Source organism: Tigriopus californicus, chromosome 2 (genome assembly GCF_007210705.1).
Source record: "Tigriopus californicus strain San Diego chromosome 2, Tcal_SD_v2.1, whole genome shotgun sequence".
NCBI lineage: Eukaryota > Metazoa > Arthropoda > Copepoda > Harpacticoida > Harpacticidae > Tigriopus > Tigriopus californicus.
The window spans coordinates 12,348,222-12,359,208 of NC_081441.1; the positions used below are offsets into that span (position 1 = coordinate 12,348,222).

Sequence of the window (10,987 nt, forward strand, 5' to 3'; positions counted from 1 at the left end):
TAATTTTTTTCCTTTCTGTTTGATCAGATATTTTACACATACTGTTTGGTACTTTATGAGAAGTGTTTCTAAAACGAGTTCGATTAAAACTTTGGCGCGTTTTTATTGAATTGTTGAATTTGTGATTTCAAATCGCATACTTAAAATCAAATTTGAACATTATTAACATTCTACAAATAAGCAGATCTGACAACTCAAATTCATTGTTGGCTCAGTTACATCATTATCGTAAAGATAAATAAAGATGAAATGATAACTCTTTCACTGATTGCTTTCCAGTAGCGGTTTAAAAGTCTGCTACAAGTATTAACAAAAATAACAATTAATTAATAAATGAAATGATAAGCAACCTTGTTATCAAGTAACTTTTGCTCATATTCCTTAGGCTTTATTTTTATGATTCAGGTAAAATAACGAATCTATCTCATGCTCCTTTGGGTTTCTTTAAATCTTAAATTGCCAAGGATGTTTGGGCAACGTTTTAAAATTGTAAGGCCTGAGAGGATAGATATTTCAACTCAATTTTGATTTGATTATTGCTTGACTATACAGTTCTATCAGAAGAGTATGAAGATTGTGCAGGTCACTCATTGTTTTCAACAGATATTTTTGTTTTTCTCGTCAAGCTCTTTTTCCTCCAGCTTTACCAACCATTGGTCCGATGTGTATTGTATCATTATGTACCTGAGGATACGTTTTCAGTCCGTGTAGCAATCGCAGGGCTCTCGGAATAATTTTCCACCTACCAACCATCCATCCATCCACCTGTGCAAGTTTGCAACTCTCGCCTCTCCCTTCTTTTTCGTCTTCAACTGACTTGAAAGAGGACTCGGGGGCATTCTTGGCTCCGTCTCCTCAAGACTTGTTTGGGAGCCCTTTGCTCATCTTGTGTGTATGTATGTACCCAACTTTCAAAATGATTCATCACGGAGACCGCCTACCCGATTGCCTGATCTTCCGAAATCACCGAAGGCAGTGTACTATCTTCAAAGGAATGTGAGCTGGCCGGTCAAAAGTTTCCCCATCTCACCATGCAGTCGTCAAATTGCCAAAAAGAGTTATTCATCAGTTCGCATATGTCTTGGGAATTACACGATAGGTCTGATTTGTAGAACCAAAAAAGAGTTGCCATGCGCAATTTGTCTGTCCGATGAGAGGGAAAAAATGTTTGTGGGATTCTATTTTGAACAATGGTTTTTAAACAGTTTGCACGGCGATGGACCCTACTTTTACACACCAGGGGAGGTGGACTGAAAGACCTGGTAACTTTCATTTTTCAACACAGGACAGGTCAATGAATAAGCACCATGAACTGCGTGCTCGGTTGATGTCCTTTGAGTCCTTCAAACTGGCGAAGGAATGCTGCTCACACTGGCGAATTGTTAGCTAAAAAAACGACGAATGCATGAGGGGCATAAATGACTTTAAATACTTTTTTTTTGATTGGCGACTTTTTGCATTACTTCTGCTTTTCATGACTTTTCGTGATTTTAGTTTGATCCTTAAAATTCGCGCATTCAGATTTCATCAATGCAGTAGATGACGCCATGTTAAGGGAAATCTAGACAGCCAATAATTTTAATTGGCTTGTAGATCCATAGATCTACATCACAGCCAAAGAGCAAAAAGAACACACACAACAATGCACGAGATATTTTCTTTATTCTCGATTTCAATTTGCAAAACAAAACAAACATAGGTCATAGATGGTCGAGATATCTTACAATGCTATTAAATATTATTTCTGCATTGCGTCGGGATATACCCAGACCTTGGAGCCAATTTTCGAATTTTTCTCGATCACTTTCGAAGCTCATGAGCATTCCCACAACTTGCTTGGCTTTTCTAAAGCCAGCTTCTTCTAGGAATGTTGCATCGCTTGGGTCAATCCCAAGAATATCGCCCACGTTTCTGTCCCCAATGGATCTGGTTTGCCTCCATCTTCCCCTGCACTCAGCGCTGGCACAACAAGAAAAAGCCATTGGAGGATATCTATTGGAACCACAGTTATTATGAGGATCTCCATTGATGCCACAATTATAATTAATGGTAATGGAGGTCGAGCCGTCACAGTAGTGCTGGCGGTGAAATGACCTGGGTTGTCTTTCGTCGTCACTGTCATTTGGGCTATTGGGGTGGCTAGACCGCGAAGTATTTGGTTCAGATGCCATGTCAAACTGTTGAAAAGTTCTGATGTTGACAATTCGCTCCGGACGCTCCAGACAGACTAATCTATATCCTTTTTATCACTCCCCACATTTGAACAGTGTCATATTGATAACGCATGTAAAGAATGGCAATAAGGAAGGCATTTGTCAGCATCATTCATTGTTAAGCATTCGGAGAGTGAAGATATACACTATATTGTTAATGAGGAAGTTTAGTCAAAAACTTGGCCAAGTCTACCTTAAATCTTGCTACCGGATAAACATCTACAAATATCGGAGGGAAGCAAATTGTTCAATGATGGATCCCGAGAAACAAGGAAGAGAGGAGGACTTATTGTTTTAACAAGCCTGAATTTTTGAGAGCTTGAAGGTGCTCTCAAAACGCACGTTAAGTCTCTACGGTCACTAGAATTGACCCTAAAACCTGGGTTGGGACAAAGCTCACAAATGCTTTTAAAAATGCTTTGTGACTAACTTTGTATCTAAACTATTTTTGTATATCTCTTGATCCGCTTGCTGGGAAAATGCAAAAGCTCAACCAAAGGAGATAGGTAGTCTGTCCCAAGTGGGAGATCCTCCTTTTTGATATAGTGATATTGATGAAAAATGGCATCAATAACATAAAATTCATAAGCCAAATGATTAAAAGATGCAGTAACTGTTATAAGAGCGTGGGGAAAGCAAAAATAATGGTTAAACCTGTTTGGGAAAGTATTGCTGAATAATTATAGTCTCTTTTTCCTCAACATGCAAGACAATTATGAGAATGAAAATGTTCAAAAGTTGTTCTTGGTAGGTACAAAAGGCAACCAAGAATGTTTAAATCCTTCTTCAGATATTTCTTAATAACTTTACATTGCTACCAAGAGCAATGTAATGAAAAAAGAATAAAGAATATGCATTATATAGCCAAAGGTTTGTGCTTCATTCTTTGTTGATTTAGGGTTTATGAAGGTTCTAATTTTCCCATTATAGGAACATAATATTTAAGGATGATAACACCATAAATAAAAAAGAGCTATCCAATATATTTCTTAATTAGATCAAACATAGTAACATATGCAAAAATGAGCTTGCTAGCACATTTTTGTCATGTCACCGTAAGTGAAAGGTTAACAAAATTGAAAGTAGCAAAAACAAAATCAATTGAAAAAAAGAAAATTGTGTGACTACGTTCTTTTAGAAAGTCGAATCACAATCTTAATACATCCTTTTTCCTCTTCCATTTAATGAAACGTAAATTGAGGAAAACACTAACGTAAAACGCCCTCCAATGTAGCTAATTTCTGTCAATTTTACTTACGATTGATTGTAAGGCAATAATCTCTTCCCTCATCAAGCTACATGTCAATATTCCATCAAAACTTTAAACTTACCACTAGATGGCGCTCGTAGACATTTCTTTCCAAAATGGCTAGAGTTAGATGTAGTACTAGTACAAAATAAATAGAACCTTCCTCAAAATCTAAAATTAGTTATCCTCCAAAGGATCACTCTCCATATCAAAAGACATCCTTGTTTAGTTGTGTCTCTCAAGAACTGGTACAAAATCGCCAGTGGCATTTCGGCGAAGCCACTGAAAGAAATTCATAAGGCTTAACTCGATTTCATCCTACTTTCATGGATCTCATTGTCCAGTCATGGTTGGCTCAGTGCTTTTCGCTGAAAGAATGTGAGGAAAACAAATTCTTGGGGAGGGCGAATTCGCAGAGTTTCGAAAAGAACATAGTGAAGACGCCAGTCGGTGTCGTGGGTTGAAAACGAGCCACTGATTTTGCAAACACAAGACTCTGGAATGCCAAAAAGATACACGAATACATAATTTTTGTCTTGAAATTGGAAGAGAAAATAAGCGTGACAGGGAAAAGGATCAAAATTGCTTTGCCTTTTGAGGGCCAAAGAGAGTTTTTAGCATGGATGTCTATAAAATATTTGCTTCACATTGAAATTCATTTGAACATTTTTCAATCAGTAGAGGAACGATCGGTAACCATTACAAATGCTTGGCAAAGGGTGTATTTGGGATGTCTTTTCAGAATTTGGACATGACCTACCGTCAACGATTGAGATCTTTACCATTGTATTCAGGATTATCTCTACTGCAAATTGAACTTTTTGACTCTCAACGATAGCTGAGACGAAAAAACTTGCGATTACAGCGCCCTTAAGCAATCCATACATTTAGTTATCTATTGGTTGTCTTCCCTAGAACAGGCCCAGATGAACGGAACTGAGAAAACCTCAAATCAAGGGTCAAAGCAAGTAAGAAGATCATGAAGTCTGCGATTCAAAAGCCTCACACATTCCAATGATGTCTTCTTTTCTACCCATTTACCTCTCTTTTTGCTTGTCGTAACCATTGTACTTTAACAACATCCTGTCTTAAAGTGGCACGCTCCTTACGCTCACAGATCAAAATATCGTCACCCTATTCCCATCCAGGGTTCCAATTTTGCCCCTCCCCCTCACCAAAACTCTTTGAATTAGTCAGTTCATCTATTCTGCTCTGCCAGACCAGAAGTGAGTTTTTAAATGCTCGTATCTCCGTGTTAAGACTTGGACGTTACTCAGAATAAGCATGTGCTCCCCACTTTGGTGAGAGAAGTTTGATACCGGTTAACGTCCAAGCTCTCCATGAGCTTTGTCAATTTAGGCTCCTGATCTCACCTCGTAGTGGCCTTTTAGACACTGATTTATTTTACAGACCTTTGTTTGGCAATAGCGTTATGAAAAAGAATGAAAGGTGTTGGCGCAGTGCAATGTAAACGCATGGAGAATGGGCAAAATAATAAAGCAAAGAAACCACAACCACCACAAACACAAGAGCCATAACGCACGAAATTAAGCGCAATGGCGTTCCGTATCACAAACAATCTTTTTGTCAGGTATAGCTTCGTTAGTCTTTCTGGAACTATACTATAATGCCTGTTGCTCTTGAGCCGGATCGGATCAGATCGAGGACCGTTTGTCTTCCTTCTTCGCTCTTTATGCATAAGATAACTTGGTCCCTACAACATATTACGGGATTGGAGAAAGGAACGGCTTTGTGTTCCACTTGACATCAAAATGAGGATGCATTCTTTTTGGTTCCGAAAGCCTCGATTTTCCTTTAGGGTCAGGACTTTCATCTCCACTTTTAGGTGTTGGTTGTCTGCAATTCGTAAAATGGAAACTTGACGTTGAAAATCCATGCGAATGCAACTCATTAAACAGCTGAGCTAAAGCCAAGGTTCCAAGCACATTCTTTACAATTGAAGCGCTTCAAATACTTCAAGCCGAATATTCCGCACAATGAGTGCCCTTGGGAATGTAAACCTAATATTATCTTGATCAATCAACCACGAGGACCTCCATTCACTCCCTCACTAACGAACTATAAGTAAAAGTACAATGTAAAATAGCGAAGACAAGTATCTATAGGAGCCATCGATTTCAAGTATGGTTTCAAGGAACTTGCCATTGAAACATACGAGTACGCCTTTTGGCACTTTCCCAATCTGGATCATCTAAATTGCTACTGTCCTCGTCATTTGAATTGATACTTATATTCCTCAATGACAATGGAGGCCTCTTCGCACATTGCTGAGGCATTTCAAATCGATTGACAACTAATGAGCGATGAATCCGATGTTGGCAACCTTTGATGAGCTGGCGATGGCTCAATTCGTCTCCATCATCGACAGGTCCATTCACAACATGTTACGAATGCTTTCATGCATAATGAACTTGTTTGTACTAGGGTTTGGACAATGCGTTAATAATGGAATGAACCAAATATGTACCTCAGGCACAGAAAAAAAAACATATCTGCTCACAAACGATGAACGTTCTTGATTTTTAGTATCGGGCGATGCTCGTCCCCGTGGAATATTGTTTCCAAATTACCATTATTTTTGCAAATGACCCCAGTTTACTATCATTTCCAGATGTAGTACACGCCTTTTGGAATGCTTCACATCTCTTTGGGCTCCCATGATCTAATGAATGCTTTGGTATTGGCCACCTTCAGCTGCCAAAGTCGGTGTTATATTTAGAATGTAATATTGTTTTCCTTCGCGCAGACACCAATCGAAGTTATTTACTTTTTCTACATTTTCTAATGCAAAAGAACTAGTCAGAAGATGTCTATTTTTCATTTTTTTCGATTTAATTTCTAGCGGCTACTTTTGCTGGTGTTCATAGTCACCATTCGAGGATTGCAAAATATATTGCTTTAAAGGCGCTCTTTTAGTCGCCAATTTTCTTCCAATTGATCGCCACAAATTTGCAAGCCACCCAATGGATTTCCAAAAGTTATAGAATTTGGACATTTCATTCCGTTCTTCCAATGGATAAAAGGGCTTAAAATAGGGTCCAAATTCTCCGCAAGGGGCGCCACTGGAAAGGGTGGTGAAGGACTGAAATAAATAAATCATTCCTCAAAACAACCCGGTCAATATCCCCCTTACAGCTCAATGAGTCCAAAGTTAGATCCTTTACGGTAAGGGATCGGTGAAACAAGAAAAAAACCATTTGATTGTAAATATGTGTTTAGATCCATGGTCATTAACGGTATTTAAGCAAGGCCACTAGAGCAGCGGGGCTTTTGAAGATTTTATAGCACGCCGAGAGAGCTTGAAAAAACGAACTGAGATTGATTTTAGTACCTAATATGTGAGCATGAAATTGCTTTTAAACGTTACAAAATGGTCAATTTGATATTTTCTGCAACTTGATTTGTCTTGCCAGCACATAAAATGCTCTTCCACCCTGCTAAATCAGATAGGTTTCAGTAAGTCCGAAAATATTTCTAATTTGCTCTGGAATTATGAATTTTATTTGAAATGAAGGTTTATATGCAATCAAACTGAACTAATCAAAACACCTTTTTGCTTGTTGAACCTTAAAAAAAGCTGCCGATGTCTGGTCTTCAGGCCGCTTCACAATTGTTGCAAAAAGGAGAATCGTTGCAACGGATTCAATTTCTTCAAAATAGATGACCATAGAGCGAGTTTTGAAGTTGAAAGAGGCATTTTAACCGACAAACGTTAGGCTAAGACTAATGGTACACGACGCTTATTTTTGGTAGAGCAATTTGTTTGAAAGTCGACTTGCATCTGTGTGCAATCAAAAATAAAGTCAGACTTGGACAAGTTTGACTCAAATTCCCGATGAAACTTATATTCAAGGGTTAGCCAGATCCGCCAACTGTAATTCGTTGGTCAATCAAATAATGTATGAAATTACAAGTTAAGTAACATGAATACATTTTTCGTCTTGAAGTGCTGGTACTCCAATCCGAGTAGCGGTAAGGAAGTCCACAAAAAAGAAAGGCTTTGAAAGTACTGTTTTTTGGAGTGAAGAAAAACACCTTTCCATCTGAGTCCATGTCAATTCCAAAACTTACAGACTTGTCAATTCTCTCTGAGATGATTTTGATAGGTTTAAAATATCATTAACTACAATTACTGGGTTTTTATATATAGTTTTATGTAATCGTTTTGAAATTACATTCCTTTAGTGAACAACCAATTTCGAAATCATTTTATTCTTTTGAAAAGTCTGAACAATATTAACAGGAAGAATAAAAAGTAATGTTACAATGTCATGTAGTGGGACCCAAATCTAGATCCATTGATGGATCAATGAAATATTGGTGCGAAGGACTTGTATTCAAAATATGTCAGTTACATCGGCTTAAATGCAATTAATTAGTTAATTACTTTGATTTTCAAATACAATTAATGGCAATTGAATTTACTCGGAAATGGCATTGCCATAGCCCTCTTACGCTGCAAGAAAAATGGTTTAGGTTTTGCACTTCAGAGGGCGCTCTGTGAGTCAGCCTCTACCACATGAAGGGCAGATTGGGCAGAGTTCTCTCTCTTAATGAATTATAATGCATTTGTGTTGTTTTTGGCTAACTCTTTCAAAATCTTAATATATAGTTAGTGTCCTGGGTCACGTAATGTCCGGAAAAGAAATCACTTTCATGGCACGTCACAAGTGGTTTGTTTAGCAATCTGCCGTGTGTCTTCCCGTTTTGTTCAGGTTGTCTGACGTTTGCAAATAAGGGCCCTTGTTACCATGAAACCATAGCTTTGAGCACTAATCATACGTGGCTTTTGCTCTCTCTGCACGAGAGTCTGAAACGTGTACCAATTTCAAAGTGAGACTTGCATCTCAAAGCAAGTAAATTCTAGCTCTTTCTTTTTAAGCGACATTGCAGTGGCAGCCCCTCTGCAGACCTGGAAGAACATTGGACGGATCGGATATCTCATTTCATCCTAAATTGGATTTAGAATTATTCATCAGTCCTCTTGCACCATTCGCCATTGTGAGCAACTGTGGTCGAAATATGGTATTCTTGGCAAGCGTGGAATATGCTTTCTCGGGTCGGTTTTTAGTTTCGTCAGGGCTCCCTCCGGGATGAGAGTGTTTGTCCTTCCATACAACGATGCAGAAAAACTCTGCTCGTTTTCGAATCCAAATCCCAAGAGCGAACCAAGTCCTGACCTTACTTGGGGTAGAGTCAAACAATGCCAATTCTTCACCATCCTCTTCGTTTGCGTGGGCATTCTCATATTCCAAGCTTCTCAATGCGTAATCAAATACTTGGACGCATCCACCGGAACCGGGGATAAATATGTCCACGTGGCTCGAACCAGTTTCCCAGTTATGACCATCTGTCCTTCATATCCGTACAAACTGGATCGGCTTCAGTATCACGGGATCATGACTAAGAGCGATATCCAATTCAATTCCCAATGGACTTCCAATGACTCCACGGTAGACCCCGTCACTTTTTACGAGGATATAGTGGTGGGGGTGGAAGAGATTGTGGAAGATATTCTGATTTATGCCGAGGTACCGATTAATGGAACGAACAGTTTCATGTTGTATGGGAATTCCACATTCTGCGGGCAAGGCTTGTTCCAGATCGAGCAATACTATTATAACGGGGATTGCTACGCCTTGGAGTTGCCGGATTGTCTCGTTGAAGCGGGGGTGTTGGAGATTGTTTTTGATTTCCGGACCAAAACCGATATCTTCATCCATCATAAGGGCCAGTTTCTCAGTCCCAATGCACGGTACATAAGAGCCATTCTGTTTCATGATAAAACTCTTTGTAAGAGCTCGAGGTTTAGGAATTTGAAAGCGGTACAACATGTTGAACTAATTATACTCGTATATTGGAGTGACGTGATGTTATATGGAAGTGTTTTTTTACCTAACCAATAATTGAACTAATAATTCCAATTGTTACTCTTGTATCATTAAGGATTCGGTTAGCTGTCAGCAGTTTCAATTAACGCCATTTACATCCTCTATAGCCTCAAATCAAAATAATATAAAAAAATCAATATAAGACAATCAAAGTTCTTTACTAAGATTTCTTTGACGTGATAATCGATCAAACTGAAAATACGCCCTCTGTACTAAACGTTTCTTGCTATTTTACCGTTAAGATTGAACAAAACTCATTTTCTATAACGTAACCTAAGCAAAAAGGGGAAGCTGACGTAGAACAAATTTCGTTTCTCTCTTCTTAATACTATGACTTTTTTGCTTTGAGGTTTTTAACCCTAGCTATGAGACCCCTGGTGGTCCAATTTCTAATGGGGTTTGAACCTGCCTCAAAAGGATCGGGCACATTTCAATGCATGGGCACGTGTCATGGGGCCAAGAACACATTTTCTTCCTTCCCTAATAAGCAATTGTTCCACTTGATGAACTTTTACAGCAGGTCAGTGGACAATCCACTCTATGTGTTCAACCCATAGCCCTAATCAACTAAATTGTAATATTCTTATCAGATCTCGAGTGGATGTCGATACAGGACATTTCGTCAAGATTGCTGTTAATCATGAGGTGGTCCAACTTCTCGGGGACGACGGATCTTGTGTAAACGTGAAGATTGATTATGACACGTGTATTTACCAAACTCTGAGGGATTTGATGTTGGCACAAGTTGGCTGCACAGTTCCATGGTTGCCAGATAAATCCAAAATTTGCATAGTGGAAGAGGATCGGAAGAATGTGACCGTGATCTACCAAGCTAACCGGCGGAACCAGAAGAACATTTGCCCTAACAGCTGTTTATTTACTAACATGTATTTTGGCCCCCCTGTAACAGGGATGGCGAATGAGGAGGAATCTAATATTGGCCGCGCCATTTTTTATTTCCGAAGAGATATCAAGACCACTACAGAATACTTTCTATATTCGCCTTTGTCCATGTTGGCTGAAATTGGAGGTTATGTGGGGCTTCTTTTGGGAATGTCCTTGTTCAAATTGACGGAGATGAACAACATTCTCATTGATTGGTATATGACGAAAAGCGCCAGAGATAAATGCTAAGACTATCCAGGCAGGAGGAAGCTCAACCGGAGGAAGATATGGACCAAAAATATCATTTGATGTGTTGAACTGAATTAGGACTTTTTTCAGCGTCTCATGTGATAATTCCTTTTTTACCTCATTTCAGACCACATGGTCTGAAGTTTTGAGGCATTTTGAACTCCAAAGGAAGTGTTTCTCTATTAGTTTGGCCACTAGTAATGCTCAGGATAATAAAAAAAATGTTTAAAGATCTTCATGACATTGGGATCCAAGGCAAGGTTCTCAATTGGATAAGAAGCCTCATTCATGATAAGAAGCAAATTGTTAAGGTTGAGGGATCTATTAGTGACATACATGATGTCAAGTCAGATGTTCCCCAGGGCTCCATCTATAGGCCCCTCCTTTTTATGATATTCGTTGCCCCGCTTCAAAAGCTTAATGTTACTGTCCGTCTCTCTTCTTATGCTGACGATACAAAGTTAGTTTCTGGTAGGAAT

General features: G+C 38.9%; 1 protein-coding gene across 1 annotated transcript; it reads left to right on the forward strand.

Moving 5' to 3' along the window:
- Positions 1 to 8,433: 8,433 nt before the first annotated feature.
- Positions 8,434 to 10,742, forward strand: LOC131892719 (uncharacterized). The gene is made up of 2 exons (XM_059242552.1): positions 8,434 to 9,238; positions 9,965 to 10,742. The coding sequence occupies exons 1-2, from the start codon at positions 8,577 to 8,579 to the stop codon at positions 10,506 to 10,508; spliced, it is 1,206 nt and encodes a 401-aa protein (XP_059098535.1). The 5' UTR covers positions 8,434 to 8,576; the 3' UTR covers positions 10,509 to 10,742.
- The last annotated feature ends 245 nt before the right edge of the window (positions 10,743 to 10,987 follow it).

Excerpts from the sequence above, each read along its gene's own strand:
- LOC131892719 (XM_059242552.1), top strand. The coding sequence starts at position 8,577 with ATGAGAGTGTTTGTCCTTCCATACAACGATGCAGAAAAACTCTGCTCG. Across the intron at positions 9,239-9,964 it reads TTTCTCAGTCCCAATGCACG|ATCTCGAGTGGATGTCGATA; the intron begins GTACATAAGAGC and ends TATTCTTATCAG.